General features: G+C 35.2%; 1 protein-coding gene and 1 long non-coding RNA gene across 3 annotated transcripts in view; one reads left to right on the forward strand and one right to left on the reverse strand.

The window, feature by feature from the left end:
• Positions 1 to 22,079, reverse strand: part of LOC136029539 (uncharacterized) — a 59,221-nt gene that overhangs the window by 15,261 nt on the left and 21,881 nt on the right. The window contains exons 4-5 of one of the 2 annotated variants that reach the window (XM_065708011.1): positions 20,101 to 20,226; positions 12,877 to 13,326 (exon numbers count right to left, since the gene is read on the reverse strand). In XM_065708011.1, coding sequence (XP_065564083.1) covers positions 13,064 to 13,326; positions 20,101 to 20,226 — 389 coding nt within the window. In that variant the 3' untranslated portion in view covers positions 12,877 to 13,063. Of the gene's footprint in view, positions 1 to 12,876; positions 13,327 to 20,100; positions 20,227 to 22,079 lie in introns of those variants that run through there. The other variant, XM_065708010.1, reaches the window with a different exon arrangement.
• The window catches only part of LOC136029541 (uncharacterized), a 59,345-nt gene that overhangs the window by 5,559 nt on the left and 31,707 nt on the right, over positions 1 to 22,079 (forward strand). The gene's annotated exons all lie outside the window — the stretch shown is intronic.

Genomic DNA, 22,079 nt, shown 5'->3' on the forward strand with positions numbered 1-22,079 from the left:
ACAAATCACAGACTGTAAACTAACTACACCCTAAGAGAGCACTGCTCGTAAAGGGTGACAGTATTCATTCATTCATACAGAAAATGAAACGTCAATATTTATACAGTATGGTTATTTGCAATTTCCAGAGGTTCTAACTATAATCGGTCATTTGGTGCCGGATCTGTACCCTATGGAATCTAAAACCTAAAAAACAACTTGCTAGTTTTGGCATCCCAGAAACTGAAAAATAACTGAAATGGGGGACATCCCTTGCTATTTCTGGTATCCTAGAAGGACGAGTATATACCATATAGACAATAACTTAATACGTATATTCGTAAGCGAGTGTGGTACAAATGCAATTTTTTCTTCCGCTAAGTCTTTTTTATTGGTTTTTCGGGGAAGGCGGGTCCTTTGGATATCTTGGTTTCTACTTTTTCTCCAAGTTAAACCAACATTGGATACTTCGTAGCCCAAATAATTATTGAATATTGGCGACGTCTAATTTCAGTTCTTTTAGAATCAGGGAGGGAGGGGGGTATGTGGCGCTAATAATGCTAATACCACCAGTTTTCTTTATACGGTGCTTCTATTACCAAGCAGTTCTGCTCCAACTGGTGGCAACTTTGTTATTTGAGGGTTTGAAAAGGTGCCAATGATTGGTATATTTTCAGGAAGTACAAAAATACATTTTAATAGTCTTATAGATCTTTACATTTTGGAAATACAATGTGTCCTACCCCCTGCCTCTTCCCAATCGGAACACAATTAGGGTCACTGGAATTTTTGGCTCAGTAGTGATTTCAGATACATTGGAATTTCTTTGGTACAGAGATTAGTAAGCTATTTATCTAGCCTAATACCGAAGGAGTTTAGTGTCACCAATGACACTACATCGGTTTGACACATCATTGAACTATTGGTATTCACAGAATAACTAACAATCTCAAAAACAAGAAGTAGCCGTTAAATAAATAAAAATATAAAACAGACACGAAAGCATGCATGCTTTTTATGGGTGGAGGCAGTGATGAGTGTGATTCTGGGATCAGGAAAAATTCTCCAAAATCAGAATATAGAAAATTTATTGAAAGTATTAGGAATTAACGGTTAAAATCACAAGGTCCTGAGGGGGGATGTAGGCTTTTACTCGAATATATTGCTTAAAAATTGGAAATATAAGCTCTACAGTCTTCCGCATGGATCCTCTCTTTCTTTTTTCTAAAAGTACATGAAGAAAAAACACATATAGGTTTTGTAAAGAAAAGCAGCCTTTCAAGTTCCTAACGACTTAGTCAGTAGAAGTGCCTTTTAAGTCATGGCATTTAGAATTAGGCTCATCAATACTAACTAGTGTGGCAAGATTTTCACCAGAAAGATCTGATACGAGGATATAACAAACTTTTGGCAAATTCAGGGTGCTTATTCGCTTGCAAGCCACCTCGACCCCCCAAAAGGATTTTGCTGACATTTTGTGCAACCTATAAAAGAAAGCTTCGCGCAGAAGAAGTGTGATGGCCTGATATTATGCTCCCTACAATATTGTAAACTGATTTTCTTTATTGCAAAGAATTTTTATGTTGTACTAAATAAAACAAATAATGATTTTGTACTAAAATAAGGGTTCAATAGCACTTATAATAGATATTAGAAATAATTTGAAATTCAAAGTGTTGATGCAAAATTACCGTGAATGAAAAAATGACACCTTAAACTAATAAACATGAATAGAAAAAAGGCACAGGAAATGAAGCATAAAACAGAAATTATTGTGAACAAAAGTAGGCTGAGATTTTGTCAAGTCCCCTTGGAACTTGATTAATGCTTTACTGAAATAAGATACATTTTGAAAAACACAGTTCTTTTCTCATAAGTCTAGAAAAACCAAAATAAAACTAAAATTTTCAAGAAATAAAATTTGCTTTCTAATTTAAATGTATAATGAATTAATAGCTAAATAAAACTTATGTTGAGTTAAACGGTATAAGTTTTTGGTGGGTTAGGCTGACCATACAGCTTAATCAGGTTGAGTAATAGATAAATATATATTCATGTATAGTCAGATTGAATTTCATATGCTGAGTTATCTTTCCTTGTGTTTTTTTAGAGGGGGAGTTGGTTTGAAAAGGTTGACTGATGAGACTCCTGTTGTTGGGTTGACTAGGTTGAGCTGTATGTGTTGAATTTACCGTTTTAGGTTTTCTGAATCGAGCTGAATAGCTTCTGAGAGCTGCCTGTGTTTCCTATTTTGAGTGGTCGAAATTAGGGCACCTGTGCTAAATAGATATTTGATACAAGCTACTAGACTGCTGCAGGCTCAGCGGTAAAGAATCAGGTTTGTGCAGAATTAGTATAGTCTGAATGAGTTTCGGGCGGGTGTCATATTCATACGGATCCCACAGTGACACTGATTCAAAAGCCCAATAATAGGTCTATATAAACAGTTATAGAGGGGAAACCACATCTCTAATGCTGCACCTTGCTCCCTCAAACAAGATTAGTTGGCCTGTGATAGTACTGATGTGATTTTAATATCAAGAACGCGCTAAATTTAGAGGTAAAATTTCATAAGATATTCGAATTTCCTCTTTAGAAAACTGTAGCTTTAGAAAACTAAGCTCTGATTGTGCATTATTATTAAGAATAAACAAAAATTATTTTGGAAGGTATGTCAAGTGAAACTAATAATTCTTGGGCCTTTAGCATAAACTAAATCAAACTCTTAATTTATCCAAATAACGTGCCCTTTTCGAGCGAACGTAGTCTTCCTAAAAAGAAAAATCTTTTCCTTTTGGTAGGTTGCAAATGTGGCAAAATACCTCTGCGGCGAGACTTTAAATATGCCTTCTAACCATTTTGTTTGTTTCGAAACTATCCTGGTAACTTTTGTCGTCATGCTGGAAAGAGGCTTACTCGCTTTTTAATTCTGCTTGTTTCACCCTAATCATCAGAAAAGAGACGAGAAATATGTCAAAGCTAGGTCATTGGCTTAGTTTTCTGCTTAATTCTCAGTTGTCAAGAAGTTACTTTGTGGAAGAATCAGACGCATAAATCAAACAGTTCCTGGTAACGAACTCTAAGTAAGGAGCGACCCGGCTCAATAGTGACCAAAACTCGGAAAACTGGCATTTTGATACCAATAGATACATCAAAAGAATCAGATAAAGTTTAGTCAAGTTTAGTCTTACCCATCAGAAGTTACGAGGCCGATAGTATTCGCCTTATTTTCAAAAAAAAGGAAGAAACAACCCCTAAAAATATAATGGAAATCATACCATCAGATTCAGCATATCAGAGAACCCTACTGTAAAGGTTTCAAGCTCCTATCTGCAAAAATGTGGAATTTTGTATTTTTTGCTAGAGTAAAGGTCACGGATGCGTGCCATGTGGTTCAGCCCTTTTGTTCAGCGTAGCAAAAAAATCCAATAGCTATATCTTTGAGGATGACTTAATCCCCCACAGGCCCCAGGGGAAGGGCTGCAAGCTGTGAACTTCGCCCATTGTTTACACAGAGTATTGGCTATTGGGAAGCATACAGACGTTTACAGGGGGATTTTTCTGGTGGGGGTCGGGGGGAGAAGGTTACGTGGGAGATTCTTTCCATGGAGGGTTTTCCCAACATTATTTAGAAAACCATCAGAAATTAAAATAAAAAACCAGTTTTTTCAACTGAAAGTAAGGAGTAACATTCAAAGTTAAAACCAACAGAAATTATCACGTTATGAGGAGGTTCGCCATCTCGTCAATACCTCGCTCTTTGCGCTAAATTCAGTTTAGTACTTTCCAAAGAGCTATTTATTCTAAATAAACCCTTTGCGATTCAGAGGTTATTCTTAAAGAATTGGAACAAAATTTGAACTTTAAAATCAAGGGCGATGTATTTACGAGGGGGAAAACCCCCTCATATGCGTAATAATTACTGTTCATTTTAAGTTTTAATGTTGCTCCTTACTTCTAGTTGAAATACCTGTTGTTTTTTTTCCTTCATTCCAACCTTGAAACCAAAATCAAACTTAATCATCAGTCGCAAAATTTTGTCAAAATCCTGGGGCGGGGCAGAGTTGGAGCCAATTTCCCCAAATCAAGTGAAAATAACGTAGTAACAAAAAAGATAAAGACATACTAAAGAAAACTGACCCGTTTCGTAGGATCCTTGAATTATAAATGCTTATCTTAGTTTTGACAATAATTTTGGAGAAACCATATTTCAGCTGAAAGATGGCAAACTGAGGTCTGAGGGGTGCAATTGCCCTCTGCTCCATAGCAAGTTACACCCCTATTAATCATACCTTTCAAGCTTCTGAATTCTTGAGTGACACAAATTTATTAAATTCTCAGAAACCGGTTTTTAAAAAAAAGCCGGTTGGCATTCCAGGTTGCTTTGTCGCTATGTTGAATGATTTTGCCAAGGTATGTTTCAGTAATAATCGAATAACTCGCAAGTCTATGCTTGTCCTGTAAAATGTGCCAAAAAGTTTGGCAAGTCTACTGAGCTGTGACCTAGCCTTGTATCTCATGGCCTTGGTAGATTCGGTTAAATTTCCTGAAAGAATTTACAGCGAAAAGCTTCAATAGATTCCTTGAGTAAAATTTTGGTAGATACCTTCATCAAGATTTTAGTAGAATCGCTCTTCAAAATATATGATAGGCTCCCTTAGTATAATTTCCTGAGTCCCAGAGCCAAATTTTGGCAAATTAGAAATCTTTAATAGTTTCATGGAACAAAATTCTGATAGATTCACCAAACAAATTTTTTATACATTTCATGAGACGAATTCGAGTGGACTCTCTATTCCAAGTTCAAGTAGCTTCCTTTATATGAATTCCAAAACAATCCCTCGGCAATTCTGTCATTACTTTGTTTTTGAAGTATATATAACGTAATCTTTTCCTTTTTAAATGTATATATGATGTTTGAGTTGGAGGAAGTGGAGGTTTGAAGGAGTGGGAGTGCCAGGAGAAAACCTCTAAGCTAAATGTTGTCTGAATGATTGGGAATCGGAAGAAGCACAAATTAGCAATTTGCATACTGGACAAGGGGCTTAAACCGTACCTGGGATGTTCAAGCAATACAGATTATCATTTCTAGCAAAATTCTGATTTCAATGATATTTCACAATTCTACTTTCATACAAATGGTTTATATTCAGTTCGAGTTTGAATGAATTTTGGGCACTAATTCCAAAATGGTCATTGAATTATATATATCCCAAGGATTTAATTTCTGAAATCACAATGGACTGCCACAATGTAAGAAAAGTAGAGATCAAAAATGAGCTTTTTAAGGCCAAACGATAATACGGAATGAACAAACAAAGCGAATATTTCGAGAGGACATCCGCATCTCTTTTTCAGCGCGAAACAAATTAATATATACAAGGAATGTGCCGAAGAAAAACCAACGAAACCAACGCGGAAAGTCAATGTAAAAGAAAAATAATAAAAAAACACAAAAAATTGAAAGATGAATAAAATTTAATAAAAGCCCAAAATTATAAGAATTAAAACCAAATACCTAACAACCAATAGCGATTCATTCGCAAAAAAAATTATAAACTGCCATTGTTTGTTTTGTTGGTTTTTCCTTGGCCTTAAAAAACCCATTTTTGATCGTTTTCCTTTTCTCCTACCCCATTTGACACCACTGGTCCCTCATCCACTCATCACTGGTCCTCATCTTACGCAATTTCGCAAACCTTCCATCATTCTAATTTTAACAGGGAACAATGTATCCATACTGCTATTAAATGTATGTATGAGTTGTGACATGGGTGATTATGTGTTCAAGTGAGCAGAAGCTTCAGATATGCTTCGTTCGGTAATCCCTGCACGATTATGATTTTAAAGATCAATAAATCGAACCTTGAATTTATCGAACATTGCCAAGTATCATAAGTATTACTACCGTCCTAGCGGAGTGGTTAGTACCTTAGACTTGAAATCCTGTGTCTGCAAGGACGGGTGTTGAAACCCTGGTGTTGCTGGTTATTTGGTTTGGAATGGGTGTCAGTAGCATAACTGTGTGAGTTTTGCCAGAGCCAAACCAGGTCTAAATGGGTACCTGGATAAATCTAGGGAATATAAACAGGAAGGGAGTGCGAAAGAACAGGATGGCCGCTCCCCAAACCCCCTATTGTACTTCCAGGCTGAGTCTTTTAAATATAATGAACGAAAAAATTATTCAAGGAACTTTCAATTTGGCAATTCTCCTTCAAGTTAAATCCAAAGATACGGATTAAATCCGAAACACTCCACATCTGCAAGACCAAGAATCATCTTAATGACGGGAAAAGATATTCTTGATTTGACTCTTAACCAAATTTTCTTTAGGAAAGGTTTTGAGGCACCCACGCACAAAAGGTGATTCATTCATTTGATTTTAATTTAATATTGTTATATATATTCATACATGTGTTCTGGTCTTATGGAGGTAGACTTTTTCGAGTGTAATGTTAGGCTTTGGCTTTAATTAGAAGGCGATTTTCTCCTCATTTATAGTACACAATATATATGCTGAAAAGTTAAAACTTAGTAGCATGATATAAATTCAAGCGGTTACTAAATAAGTAATAAACTAAATTTAAAGTAACTGAGTACATTCTTAATTTAAACCGTTCAGTTTTCCAAGGGGTGAAAATGGATTTGTTTCTTACTTTTTCTTTTTAATGCTAAATAATTGAAGAATTAAGTCAATCTATTTTGAAAGGATTATGGCAATAAATGGTAAATATAAAAGAACCCTGGCTCATAGTGAACAACAAAAGTTGATACAAGTTGGAACACAAATATTTAATCACCCTAATTGCTATGATTGCTCAGTTTGACTTATAATTATGGACTCTTACTTCCTTTTAGCGGTTAAAAGTTGTCATTTTGATCTAAAAGATTAAGTAATCATGATTTTGACTGACCATGATCCATGAGTCAAACGTATTCAAATCCACCAAGATTGAGTGGAGAGGATGCTGGAGAAGGCAAACGCTCATAGGCCGCAATTATCACCGTTTTTTAAATATGTACTTGACAGGATTTAATTTATGATTTCATTAATAGTTTTAGATTTCTGACCAAATTTGTAGTTTGAGCAACTTCAGAAATTTTTGCAGCCTCAGAGGTTACAGTGCTTAAATAGTCTTATCCTGCAAAAAGTGGCCTGAAAGTACAAAATAGAAAAATAATTCTTGAACTGAAGTGAAACAAATCAACCTATCAAAAATATTATTTAACTTTTTAGAAAGAATTCATGCTACTCAATTTCCTCTTAGAGCAGATCTGGAAGGAGGAGGGTCAAAGAGCAGATCTGGAAGGAGGAGGGTCAAAAGCTAAAAACGAAAAGTTGGGAAATATGGTGCCTTTCAATTCTACTTTCTGAAAGCTTAATTTTCATTTGTACGTTAAAAATCAGAAGCCACCTAATTTCAATCACCTAATTTTTTTTCAATGTGGGGTATAAGTTCGTGCTTTTTCTCAGAGGATATCATTACGGATTGATGAGGCTATAAAGGCCAATAAAGTACCTTGGCGCTAGAAAGTGAAGCACATAATAAGAGGTATAAGGATATGTTAATAATAAATTTCAAACTTATTATTTTCACGTAGACCATTGACGTAAGATATTCAGAAGATACACTAATAAATTCCATAAAATATAGTAACAATAGAAAAGATTAAGTGTATTTTTACATTTAATGCACCATTCATCCAATGACAAAAAATTCCAGAAGATTTGGTATTTACTTACGTGCTTAAGTAGGCTATGCAAAATATGCCTATGTATTTTATTATGTTTTTTAACAAAATAAAAAAAATTGATTGACTATCAAATATGCTTTTGTCACTTTACTATCTTCTTTATTGTCAGGGAGTATTCTTGTCAATGTACAAAGTTAGAAGCCAATGATGCGCTTTTTTTAATTAAAAAAAATCCACCTCCTCTCCCTTCGGTAACGTAATAATCTTTTTCACACAAAATTTCAATCTTTAATGTTACCTAAACTAAACATAATCAAAAATTATGATCATACACTGAAAAACTTCTTTTAATTTTTTTTTTTTTTTAAGCCAATGAAGCGCGTTGAACAAAACGAATTTGACCTGACTTTTGAGCGGGATTTTGTCAAAATCAAAGGGTTTTGACAAAATATTTTGCATAGCCTACTGAAGCACGTAAGTAAATACTAAATCTTCTGGAACTTTTTGTCATTGGATGAATGGTGCATTAAATGTCAAAATACACTTAATCTTTTCTATTGTTGCTATTTTTTATGGAATTTATTAGTGTATCTTCTGAAAACCTCACGTCAATGGTCTACGTGAAAACAATAAGTTTGAAATTTATTATTAACACATCCTTATACCTCTTAAGCTGAAGCCTAAATGCGTGTCTCTTCTTCCAACCAGTTGTACTTTCGACGAAGTACAATTGTACCGTCTTTAGTGCAATTTAGAGGTTTTGGCTCACCTGGAATTTGTTGTTATAATACAAATTTTCTAGTACATTTGGCTTTAACTTGCGCCTTTCTGACTCGGATATCTGTTCAAATGTTAGTTGGTCGAAAATACTCGTTTTACTACGGAATATTTATAACTTGCTGTTCAGATGATAAAATCAATCTTTTGCACCATAATTTTAGTCGGTAAACTGGTACAGTTTATTTCAAAACAGCGGCAACGCTGCTTTGAGCGTATTTTACAATATTCAGTCGGTTTTTGACTATCGTAAGAGGTGTAATTTTTTTTTACAGTGTTTTCTTGTTGTTTAAGTTATCAAACAGTTCGTGGTAACGAACTGTAGTAAGGAGCGACCCGGCTCAATAGTAACCAAAACTCTAAAAAATGGAATTTTGATACCAATAGCTATATCAAAAGAATCGCATTTTAATGCTGGTTTTAAATATATAAGTTTCATCAAGTTTAGTCTTACCCATCAAAAGTTACGAGCCTGAGAAAATTTGCGGTATTTTAGAAAATAGGGGGGAAACACCCCCTAAAAGTCATAGAATCTTAACGAAAATCACACCATCAGATTCAGCGTATCAGAGAACCCTATTGTAGAAGTTTCGAGCTCCTATCTACAAAAATGTGGAATTTTGCATTTTTTGCCAGAAGGCAGATCACGGATGCGTGTTTATTTGTTTTTTTGTTTTTTTTTTCCCCAGGGGTGATCGTATCGACCCAGTTGTCCTAGAATGTTGCAAGAGGGCTCATTCTAACGGAAATGAAAAGTTCTAGTGCCCTTTTTAAGTGACCAAAAAAATTGGAGGGCACCTAGGCCCCCTCCCACGCTAATCATTTTCCCAAAGTCAACGGATCAAAATTCTGAGATAGCCATTTTATTCAGCGTAGTCGAGAAACCTTATAACTATGTCTTTGGGGACGACTAAAATTTAAGCTTTAGTGTAAAGAGCGAGGTACTGACGATGGGGCGAATCCCCTCATATATGTAATAAAAACATGAGAATACAAAAGTTCTTTACGTAAGCTAATTTATAAGTTACGTAAATCTTTTACCAATAAAAAGATTCGTAAAAAATTAAAAGTTCTAGTTGCCTTTTTAATTAACCAAAAAAACGGAGGGCAACTAGGCTTCGCCCCCGCTCTTTTTTTCTCAAAATCATTCGATCAAAATTATGAGGAAGCCATTTAGCCCCCCCAAAAAAAAATATGCAAATTTCGTTTTGATTATTCCTCTGCGGAGAGCCAAAATCAAAACATGCATTGATTCAAAAACGTTCATAAATTAAATAAAAAAAACGAGTTTTTTTAACTGAAAGTAAGGAGCAACATTAAAACTTAAAACGCACAGAAATTACTTCGTATATGAAAGAGGCTGCTTCCTCATCAACGCCCCGCTCTTTACGCTAAAGTTTTTTACTGTTTTAAAAAGAAGAATTGAGAGAAAGAGTCAAACTTTAGCGTAAAGAGCGGGGCGTTGATGAGGAAGCAGCCTCTTTCATATACGAAGTAATTTCTGTGCGTTTTAAGTTTTAATGTCACTCCTTACTTTCAGTTAAAAAAACTCGTTTTTTTTATTTAATAGTCTCAAGAGATTGCACGCAGTCAATGGCTTTTCATTAAAAAATGACGAATGTGTATTTTAGTAACTATACCCTGTCGTGTCTCGTGGCTGGATGATCGAGCTGATTTCTTTTCAAAAAGTTACTTTCCCGAGTTGGGGTTTGGGATATTTCGTGAGGGAAGAGGGAGCTTTTTCTCTTGTCTTTAAAAAATATCATAGGCTTTTAGAAGCCAGTGTTTGACAATCTGCTGCTTTTCGACAAGTTTCAAGGTAAGACCTGAATTATCTTCGATGGTTATATACGTGTTGACTAGAGAAGGTTGCTTTTTAACTTGCAAAAGTGTCCATTTATTTGTATCATAATATATAATTTATCATTTCGGTTAATGTACACGAAGCTCCCTGACATAATAACAAGATGAACATGTAGCTTAGTCGATTCGGTATTAGCCAAGAACTGGGTATGTTGAGAAGAAAACATGTTAAAAAAATAATTATAACTTCATATTATGCATAATTATTCTAGTTAACACATTTTGACTGTAGTTCTAATATATTTTAGCCCCCCCCCTGGAGATATGCACAAAAACATAGCCCAAACTATATGTTTCTCATGGTTTTTGCCGTTTCCTGATTTCGTCATAGTTGATTTCATTTACAGCTACACGAGTTGAAATAAGAGTGAAGGATGGCAAAATGCATGATAAATATACAATTTGACCTATATATTTGCACATTGGCGGGGGGGGGGAAATAAAGTTCAGCAGAATTGCAGTCAAAATATGTTAGCTAAAATTATGACGCATATTATGAAATAAGAATTGTTTTCTTACCATTTTTTCTTCTCAGCAGCCCCGATTCTAGGCTTATACACTCGATTTTTTGTTTGTTTGCTCTTTTCAAATATACTAATCGATTCATTTTCAAATACATCCCTGTCCTTTGATAGTCCCATATGTACCCTAAGGAATATCCAGAACTAAAAGAAAACATTGAGAGAAGGGAATTCTTACTTTAAAATATCCAAAATGATTCTACGGTACTTATGTCTTATAGCCACCACACCCAAGAAGTAAAGTTGGATCAATCCTAATGAAACAATTCGGTACTTGTGTATTATTCAGAACACACTCAATAAGTGAAGTTAGGTTCTTTCGTGAAACAAACTACGACGCGAAAATCCGGTTTTTAAAAATTCCCGAAAATCCTCGGGATGTATCGAGGTACATCCCGGCATCATTTACAATCATACTTAGTAGAGTACATGTGGCGGGCGGCAGCAAAGGCAGAAGGAAGACCTTTTTTAACGTGATTCTTAACGACATTTCTGTGTTCTGGTTACATAATCCTAAGTTGTAATTTTACAATTTCCCTAATAAAGTATTATATTTCCATCATATTTTGTTTTATTTCATTAGCTTTATACAACGTTTGGGCTATATATTTGCAGATTACGGGGGTGGGGTGCATTATATCAAATCCCTAACTTAACCTATCCTAACTACTCTATATATATAATATTTAATTAAAATGTACCTGCATCGTTGTTTCTTTCACGAAAGAACCTAAATTCACTTATTGAGTGTGTTCTGAATAATACACAAGTACCAGCAATTCTTTGTCAGCAATAACATGCAGAGTAATTGTAGCTAACACATTTTGCATGTAGACCCGCTATACTTTGCCCTCTTTCCCCCTAATGTGTAAATGTATAGCCCAAATTATATATTTTCCGGTTATTCTCGCAATGCGTTTCTTCTTTCATCCCGAAGTGTACCTGTAAATTGATTCAACTGTGACGAACAAAAACTAGAATAACAAATTACAGATGGGTAAATGCATTGAAAATATGTAATTTGGGCTATATTTTTGCACATTAAGGGGGGGGGGGGGTTGGTAAAGCATAGCGAGTCTGCATGCAAAATATGTCAGCTGCAATTATTCTGCATATTATGCAGTAAGAATGGTTTCATGAGGCTTAACCTAGCTTCACTTCTTGGGTGTGGTGGCGGTAATACACAAGCACCGTTTCTACTAATCAGATTCTTATGTTTTTTGCCATTATTCTTAACTTTTTAAAATCATTTTATTTAGTAATTTGGTAAATTACGCACTTAAACACACACAGTAGCATAATAAATTACAAACCAAGAAGATAACCGGTTTAACATAGGAGCTTGATTGTATGACTGCCTTGATATAACAAAGAAAAACATTAGGAATACAAATATGAGACCATCAAATGGGGGGAGGGGGTGTATATGTAAGTTAATTGATTGCTGTAATGGAAATTGCAAACATAAAGAAATTGATTAGTATGTTCACCTTGTCCCTATGTCAGTTATGGAATCTCGAATATGCACACCGGCAATTCTATTCCAGCAAAATTTGAATTTCTTGGTTGACCTGCATTCCCATATGATATTAGTGATCTATTATTACCAGTTGGGGGGGGGATTCTTAATCGTGAGTCAAGACTCAGGACACAAAGACAAATTGCTTGTGTCATTTATCTGTAGGTAACTCTGTGGATTCAAAAATCAAAGTAACAATTCTATTGTAGGTGTGTTGTTAATGAAAAATTCAAAGTTTGGAGTTAGATCACTTCGTTAAGTTGATAGTTGACGATCAGCTAACTAATTTTATAATCCGTATCCAATCCGAGTTTTCATTTTTAGGTAGACAAAGAATCAATTTGTGTGTCATTCTTTTCTGTAAGGATTACCAGAAATGACTGGAACGTGATATCCTCCGTCCAAATATTCTATTTAGACATGAAAGAGGAACATGTTCTCTAATCCTGGAAAATCCAAATAATTGGAAGAATTTTTGGCTAACAAACGCTTTCCTAAATGTTCTCAAATTTCAGACCAGTATAAAACGTTACCATTTAAGTATGTACACATCTAAAGAATAATTAAAAGTCTAAAAACTCAAGAAAGATAAATAAATTTTGGCCACTCATTCAGCGGGGGCAGGAACATGATTTCGAGCCAATTTCACTTAGCTAAATTTAGCAGCAAGAAAAAATTTGGCAGTAAGCTCCACATTGAAGGATAAAATCTACCCTTCAGTTGTTATAACTTTTTGGACGCTCTTGTGCATCCTCTTTGAAGTCATTTGAATGCTTTTTTGAAAGGAGTAGCGAGATTCGTGACGGTAGGAGGACCGAACAAAAACGTCGATTTCACGCAATGCATCAAACAATGGGAGCTCAGTTGTGTTTGCACGGTTGTCCAAGAACGAGCGAAGGATCTCTAATGCAGTTTTTGCCTCCTCAGCTGATGGACCTTCTGGTTCTTGCGCTGGCATCTGAGGAACGCCAACTGTTAGTCATGCAAAGAAAAGAAAACATGCTTTAGCGATAGAGTCGACATGCCAGAATCGATTGACCAAAAATAAAGCGCGTAGAAAATTAATAGCATCAAACCTTTCCTGAGTTCTCGCAAAGATTAGAAAGCAGCCGATAAAAAATATTACTAAGCTTAAAAAATAGACCTATTTTAGGTTGGTACTTGGCTCCAAACCAAAGGCACTTGTAATTATTATCATTTTCTGACAAAAAATAAATAGAGTTAAACAACTTCAAAAAACACAGTAGCCTTTCAAACAATGGTTATAGGAAAATCATAAAAGAATAGTCATAGGAGAATCAAAAATGTAATGTCTATGAACCCAGAGTTTAATTAATTTTGTAACTATATCTTACCTTTGTAACCTTCTTATAATTATATCTGAAATCTGCTATGTTGTTGACTATATATTAAACCTAGTTGTAAGAAATAACTAGAATTTTAAATCTGCAGCATATTGTTTTTCCATGTATCTTTTACATTACAATAACAATAAGTTGCTCAGAAGAAATCACTAATCATAGGGTTATACCAAAGTCTTTTGTCTCCTGCATGTCGAACTTTGAATTCGGGACAAACGTACCAAATTTCTTTAGATTTTTTTTTTTTTATAATACGCGATTTGATTTTTTTGGGGGGGAGGGGGGAATGCTCATCTGCTGAAAAATTGTATTGTTTTTGCACAAAAATGGGTATTTGTAGCTGCTTCTTTGGCTTGACAGATTGAATTAAAGCAGCCAACACTTAAACAAAATTAAGCTACCTTCCACCTCCACTGTTTGAAACCTAACTCGTCTCAGCAAAGTGCCCAAAATGGATCTTTAATCCTTTAATATCTTTAAATTGTTTTTTTTATAGATCTTTAACATTCTGACGATCTAATGATTTATCTTGATTTTTGACATTTTTTTAAATTATGACTATGAATTTCTGAAAAGTATTTTAGATGTTCGAGATTATACCATTATTCTAATAATAATGATATATTTGTTACCCACTTACAAAAAAGAAAAAAAATGAAGCATAATAGGAAAAAACTATAAATAAGCAAAATCGAAAGAAAAGAAAAAAAATACAAACCCGGTGAGTAAGACAATTTGTTAGAACTAAGACGGATTAGCACGCCATCAGCTACACCTAAACATAATCTTTCTACGGATAGAAAAATATTCATTGCAAGATTGTAACTAATTACCCTCCTGTTCCTAAACAATCGCGTTATGAAAGTAGAAATTTAAAACAGTGATGATATAATCTATCTTGGCCATCTTTATGTCACTGTTACTGAGAAGCATATGCCCATCACAAAATGACACACTACTCGAGAGATAACAAAGACCTGAACATAAATTTGTTAGTGCTTGTCTGTGTAAATGGCCAAGATTTCCAACAGTTTAAGAATGCTACAATTTTTGCTTATTCTTAATAGAATTCATTGTTTAAGAGCGAAAATAAATCCAGGTCTGTTTTATTGAGAGAGCCTCATTTCAATTCATTTCTAACTTTCTACGTTTTATTTGGGAATGATGTTAATTTTGACTAACTAAAAGGGAATAGCCAAATTTTTTTTTGTGTTATTGGGGAACAATAAAAAAAATAATTTCTTCCCTGTCTAACTACGTTAAGGAACAATAAGAACTAGCTACAGTTAAAATTCGGATCTTTCCTTAGCTCGGTTTGACTGGGAACGAATCATCCCTTAATAAAATTATAAAAATAAATGTTTTTCTAATGAAAGTAAGGGTAAACACTAAAACTTAAAACGAACAGAAATTATTATGTATATGAAGGGGATAGCCCCCTCCTCAACACTTCGCTCTTTACGCTAAAGTCGTTTAGTACTTTGAAAAAAGCTTTTTATTGTTGTAATTAAACGACCCTTGTGTTTCAGGAGTCGTTCTTAAAGAATGAGGACAAAATTCAAAATTCTCGTTTTCGTAAAGAACGAGGTTTTGAGGAGGGGGGCAATCCCTTAATACACGTAATGATTTCTGTTCGTTTTGAGTCTCAATGCTGCTCTTTACTTTCAGTAGAAAAAACTGTTTTTTATTTGATTTCTGATCTTTTTTAAATAATGCCGGGAAATCTGGCCCCACCTCCGCAGAGAAATCCCCCTCCGCACAGAAATATTCTCTAGACAGTCCATTCATGATGAAAAGTAACCCCTGACAATTATTCCACGCATAAGATTGAGACGGAAAAGAGAAAGCAAGGAATATAAAAATAATTTTGTTTAAGAATTCTGTCCAGTTCCTCCCAGTGTATACTTTCCCCTGACAAGTTCACCCCCTAGAAACTTCCCTCCCCATGGAAATTTTCCCCATGTAAACCCCCCCAGCAGAAAATGTATTCATACTTCCAAATAAAAAATACAATGCGTAAACGATGCGGAAATCTTATAGTCTAAAGACAAGCCCCTGGGGCTGTGAGAGGGTCATGTTACATCCGAAAACATCGTTATTGGGCCTTTCAATTATGATGAACAAAATGGCTGTCTCAAAATTTTGATCGGGAAGGGGGCCTAGTTGCCCTCCAATCTTTTTGGTCACTTAAAGGGCACTAGAACTTTTAATTTCTGTTTGAATGAGCCCTTTCACGAAATCCAGGACCTCTGGGTCAAAATGATCAGCCATTTTGTTCAGCTTAGTTCAAAGTCCAATAACTAAAGCCTATGGGGATGATTAAACCCCTCACTGCCCCTAAGAAAAGGGCTGTAAAATAAGCAATTTGCCCATTGATGACATACAATATTTATTATTTAGAAGTAAACGGGAATTGTTCGGGGGAGAATTTTCTGTGAAGGGGATTTTCCCATGGAGTGTGAAGTTTCTATGGGAAAATTTTCCTGGGGAATTTTACACGGGGGAGAGGATTTCCTGACATGGTTTGAAAAATGGTCAGAAGTTAAATTATTACAAAAAGCAAGATTTTTCAACTGAAAGTAGGGCACAACATCAAAGCTTAAAGCGAAAAGAAATTATTCCGTATATGAAGGGGGATGTCCCTTCCTTGGCCCTCGCTCTTTGCGCTAAAGCTCTTTAAAAATACTTCTTATTCAAATTCAAAAGCACTTGTGTTTGAACAGTCTTTCTTAAAGAATTGTGAGAAAAAGTCAAACTTTAGCGTAGAGAGCGAGGGTTGACGAAGGAGTTCCAGTTGAAAAAAAATTGTCGTTTCAATTTATTTAGCTTAACCACCTCTTTTCATTACTGACCCTGATGAAAAAAAAACAAAGATTATACGATTATTTTTTTTACTGTAATTATCTCAGCTTACTTTCGTCCCCACCCTTCCCCTGAATAAATACCTGAGATTAAATATTATTATTCAGTTTTTTAAGTAACTAATCTGGAAAAGGGAGTATGGTCCAGATATAAAGAAAGAAAACGATCAAAGATGGGATTTTTAAGGCCAAACGAGAATACTGAAAAAAAACACAAAGCGAATATTTCGAGAGGACAACCACCTTCCTTCTTCAGCGCGAATAAAATGAAAAAAAAAATTAAAAGACAAAGAAAATCCAATAAAAGCCAAAAAATATCAGAATTAAAACCAAATACATAACAGCCATAAAACGTACCATTCGCTAATTTCTGCGATTTGCACGGAATCCAAAAAAATAGAACTGCCATTGACGGATACTAGTAAATAACCGAGAAATAAAAGAAAAAAACTCATTCACTCAATAAAAAACGATCCAGCAATTAAATTAGTAGGAGAACTATGTCATCTGATTTTAATAATTACGTTCCTTGCTGACACCCTTTGAGATCTGAGGGGGTGTTAGTTTGTTTTATTCTGTGATTGTGAGGGTGGTTCAAGGCTCATTTCAGGCATTGCTAAAGTGTCGGCTTCTCTTTTGAGAAAACCCTCATTAGTTCTTAAATCACGGGAATCTCTGTTCAAAGCTAGATCTAAATGTTGGCATTTAAATATTTCAAAAGCTTCCCTGTAGTGCTGTACAATATCTTTGTCATGTGAAACTAAGCCAGCTTGGTTAAATAAAATAGTATGTTCCGGGTGATCAAATATGTGTTCCGCAAGGGCAGGATCAAAATTTCCTATTTTTTCCGCTTACTAAGATAAACGAAATTTTCCCTTTGATTTTTGTTTACTGTGCCACTATCTGATTACTTCTTCATACGTTTTTCAATTACAAAATTTGTTAAACTAATTTGATAACCATTGCCAAATAAAACATCCCTAAGGTGGTCGAGCTCTGAATCCAGGAAACGTGGTGCAAACCTGCAATGCTCGATTAATTAGAGAAATGACCACTCCTCTTTTAACCACAGGAGAATGATTAGAGGAATAGTTTAAGTAACGATCACTATTTGTAGGTTTTCTATTTACCCCAAACTTGAAACATGTCTCATTTCAGTGCCCCAGAACATCCAAGAAAGGAACGCACCTATCTACTTCTGGTTCCTGAGAAAATTTGAGTTTAGTATCCAAGGAGTTAAGCAAGTGAAGGAAAGGCTAAAGATTCTTCACCGTGCTCCCATGAATAAAAAATATCATCCTTAAAACGAAACCAAATTCAGATTTACAAAGACTTTGTGAAATAACCCTTTCTTCAAGGTCTTCCATGAGGATATCAGCTTCTATTGGTGAAGGGGGGGGTGTCAATGAGGTGAAATTTATGTATTATCAAAAGAGAAGCCGATATTTTAGTAATCCCTGAAATAAGCCTTGAACCACCTTCCCAATCACATAATCAAACACTTCAACAACCCTTTAGATAGCAAAAGGTCTCTGCAAGGAATGCAATTATTAAAATCAGAAATCAGATGACATAGTTCTCCAACTTGTTTATTTACTGGTTCGTTTCGTTTGAGTGAATGATTTTTTTAGTTGTTCGCTAGTATCCGTCGATGACAGTTCTACTTTTTTGATTTTATGAAAATCGCAGATATTGGCAAATGACTCGCTTCATGGTTGCTAGGTATTTGGTTTAAATTCTTATAATTTATGGCTTTTATTGAATTTTATTTTCCCTTTTAAGTTTTTGGTTTTTCGTTATTGTTTATTTTTCAAATTAACTTTCCACGTTTGTTATATTTGTTTTTCTTCTGCATTTTCTCTGTATATACTATTTTGTTCGCACCGAAGAAGGGAGGCGGTTATCCTCTCGAAATATGCGCTTGGTGTGTTTTTTCAGCATTCTCATTTGACCTTAAAAACCCCATTTTTGATCGTTTTCTTGATTTATACTATGACAGGCCAATGTGGCTTAAGAAATTATCACGGCCCAGATGTTAAAAGTCTTAGGAATGATAGCAATGTCTTCCAATCCTGATTAATTTAGGATGAAGATTTTTTTTGTTATAACTTAGCTAATTAATCTCTATAGTCCTTTAAGTTTTACCCGACTTAAGATACGATTACCGCAATTGACGAAACTAGCAATTTACCGTCATCTGTCACACTTTATAATTATTGTCACTTTCTTGGATCTAAAGGGTAGACAATAGGTCTTTTGTGGAAACTACGTCTGTGTTTTTTTGTTGACGATGCTATGATCCCATACGGCTGTCCATAAACACAAAAACCGTAAGTTTTCGTGTACCTACAATCCGGTTTCCTCGGTACATAGCTATCAAGTTGCTGATCGTCTTCATTCTTCAAGTTTTGAAGAATGAGGCAATCAAAAGAGATGATAAACTTCGTCATCCTCTTTAGGGTCTGATCATCCAGCGTGAAAAAGCTGAGTGAGTTTCTTTACTTGAAGAACAAGTCTTGCCTTGAGCCTATTGGTGAATATGGATGTTCGCTTTTTGCACGGGTTCCTAAAACCCTACAAGCACCATTTCAAAGAATCTCAAATAGGGCGTCAAGGGGGAGGGGGCTTTAACAATCAGTATGGTACCATTGCAACCTCTAAGTGAAGGATTTTGTGTGGTGCCAATGACTCTTTTCTATGGATACATTCATCAATCTCCTTCCAACGATTCATCTCAACTAGCTTCGCCATGTGTCAAGTTGATGCGACAAATATACAGAAACAGTTTTATCAGGTTGCCTATAAGAAGTGGTACTCTACACTGAGTGTTTGGGGAACGGATTTGTAAGAGTATCCACCTCCACTTAAAAGGATATTTATAGGGAACCTATTCCTGAAATCCTTTCTCATGATTTGTTTAAAAGCAAGTTAAGCTTAAGAAAGTCTTAGAAGCAAACCTAAATATAAAGTTTACAAGTAGGATATTCAGGCCGGGATTCTAGCTCAAGTTTTTGATGTCAACATCAAACCTAGTTAACAGTTGGAAAAATTGACTTTCCAGTACATAAAGGAAATGGAACTTTAAATTTCATAACGCTAAAATCCATTTACTGCATGTTTCGTACGCAACCGTCAAGTTTCTTCAATAAAATAAACCTAAAATATAATACACCTTTAAAACATACCTTCAATATACTATACTTTTCTTCAATATATAATCCTAAATAAAAAGTTTGAAGTGGGACATTCAGCCTGTGATTCAGCCTTAAGTTTTTAACGGCCTTGTGCCATGAAAATTTTCAATAAAGATCATTAATATCGACAACCATGTTCAGTATTACTACCCAGTTAACAGTTTAATAAACTGATTTTCTAGGACATGAAGAAAATGAAACCTTAAGTTCTATAATACTAAAATTCATTTACTGCGTATTTCATATGCAAACATCAAATTTCTTCAATATTTCATATTAAAATGTTTTAAACTATATAAACTTATAAACATTTATAGATTCTATCCTTACCTCCATTTAAAAGACCATCAACTTCAAGACCGATAGGATGATTCCTCAAATACCTGCTTGGAACGGAAAAATCCGGCTCATCAAAGCCTTTCAATTTGTCCACCGCTGAAGGCCTAGGGGTATAATCTGAAAATAAAGTAAATATTGATCACAAATTTTAGTTCATCATTTTTTTAAGAAAAAGGTCCTTGGAGTTTTTTAACTCATCAATGAGCAATGGAACTAAAAATACAAGTTTAAAAAATTCGGTGCGGAATGTACAAAACCTTATCCCAGACATGTACCCAGAGTGATTGGTTATCTACGGACGTCTTTTGTATTAACTCTCCCTAGTATGGAATTAAGATCCACAGCTAATTGTCAGTTCAAAATTTGTGGCATTGTAATACACAAGCATAAGAATTGGACACAACAACTGAAAAAAAAAAATATTCCAAAATTCGTGGCGCCAGGTACATTTAAATATATGATTTGCGGCTAGTATTTTACAACGCTCCATCACCAGGCTTCAGACTGTTCAATCTTATTTTGAAGGAGTCAACAGAGAAACTTTTAGAAATAATGTTCCCGGGAAGATCGTTCCAAATCGAAGAGCAGTGTCGACTGAAACTGTTCTTTAAGTACTCGGCGTGTCAAGCATAAGATAATTGGACCGTATCGTGTGCCTTCGTGTCACTCTTTTTAGCTGGGCAATAGGGGGCACAATACAAGAAATGAGGTTGAGAATGAGGTGTGTTTATGTACTTGTAGAGAAGACCCATTAACGCTACACCAAACCTTTCACTATCAAACTAGAGAGAGTCAAGGGGAACGACTAAATCTGCCCTATTAGCCTAATTATGCATGTTGTTCAAGTAGTACCAACAAAGGTTTTAGAGCATCAGCACACATCGGGCATCTAAAGTCGGTGATAGGTCTGATAAAAAACTTGAAAAGTGAGTGGAGGCTGGACAGTAGAAGGTTTTCGCAGTATTTAGTAACCCCCAACTTTCTTACACAACTGGCTCTCATCCAATCGACCTGGGGTTTCCAAAAGAATCTGTGTCGAAGTAAATCCTGAAAAGACGAAGCTCTTACCTTCTCTTTATTGCTTCATTCTTGAAGATGAGTTTTGGGTATATGTGTGGTAAAGTTGATTGGAAAATTAGCAGCTCCTTTGTTTTCGGTGGATTGGAATTGATTATTTTATGCGTCGGACCACTTTTCAATTTCCAAAATATCTCTCAGTAGGCATAGGGAGGCTTGGGCTGAGTCTTCGTGCTTTAGAATCGGTAGGTCTCTCGTGATGACGTCGGTAAAAGAATGTAGAGGGCCTGCAAGGTTGTCTACCGTGTCATTTGTGAAGAGAATTAAAAGTGCAGGTCCCAAGATGCTCTCCCGGGATACGCCTACCTTCGTTAGATATTCGCAAGAAGTGAACCCGTCATAACAACCTGCAGTGAGCGACCATAAAGATAGCTCTTAACCACTTCTAACGTTCTTCCGCAGACACCATACAAGTAAATTCCTTTAGTATGCCACTAATTTTTACCAGAAATAGCCCAAAAATAAAGTTTTTGGCAATCATTTTCTTTTTTTCTGATTGAATCTAATTTGTCGCAAGGACACAGATCAACCAGAATAAAAAACTATGAAGTGCAAAAGTTTATATTTATGTACACATATACGAGGTGCGAGAGAAAATTAATGAGAAAGACTCTTTGCATAATATAGTTTTTATTATTTTTTTTCAACCATCAATGTTATCCCCATCAAGTAGTTCCCTTGAGTAGCTACTCATATGTGAAAACTTTGTTGCCACTGATCGTAGCTGCATTGGAGGTCTTCAACTGTAATGGTATTCAGCATGTCCACTACAGGCTTTTGGAAGTTCCTAAAGTCCTGAAGTGACTACTCTTGAGGATATTTTTTAGTTTAGGAAGAATGAAGAAGTCACAGGGACTGAGGTAAAGGAAATAAGGGAGATGGGGAACCCCTGG

This window comes from Artemia franciscana, chromosome 7 (assembly GCF_032884065.1).
Source record: "Artemia franciscana chromosome 7, ASM3288406v1, whole genome shotgun sequence".
Lineage (NCBI taxonomy): Eukaryota > Metazoa > Arthropoda > Branchiopoda > Anostraca > Artemiidae > Artemia > Artemia franciscana.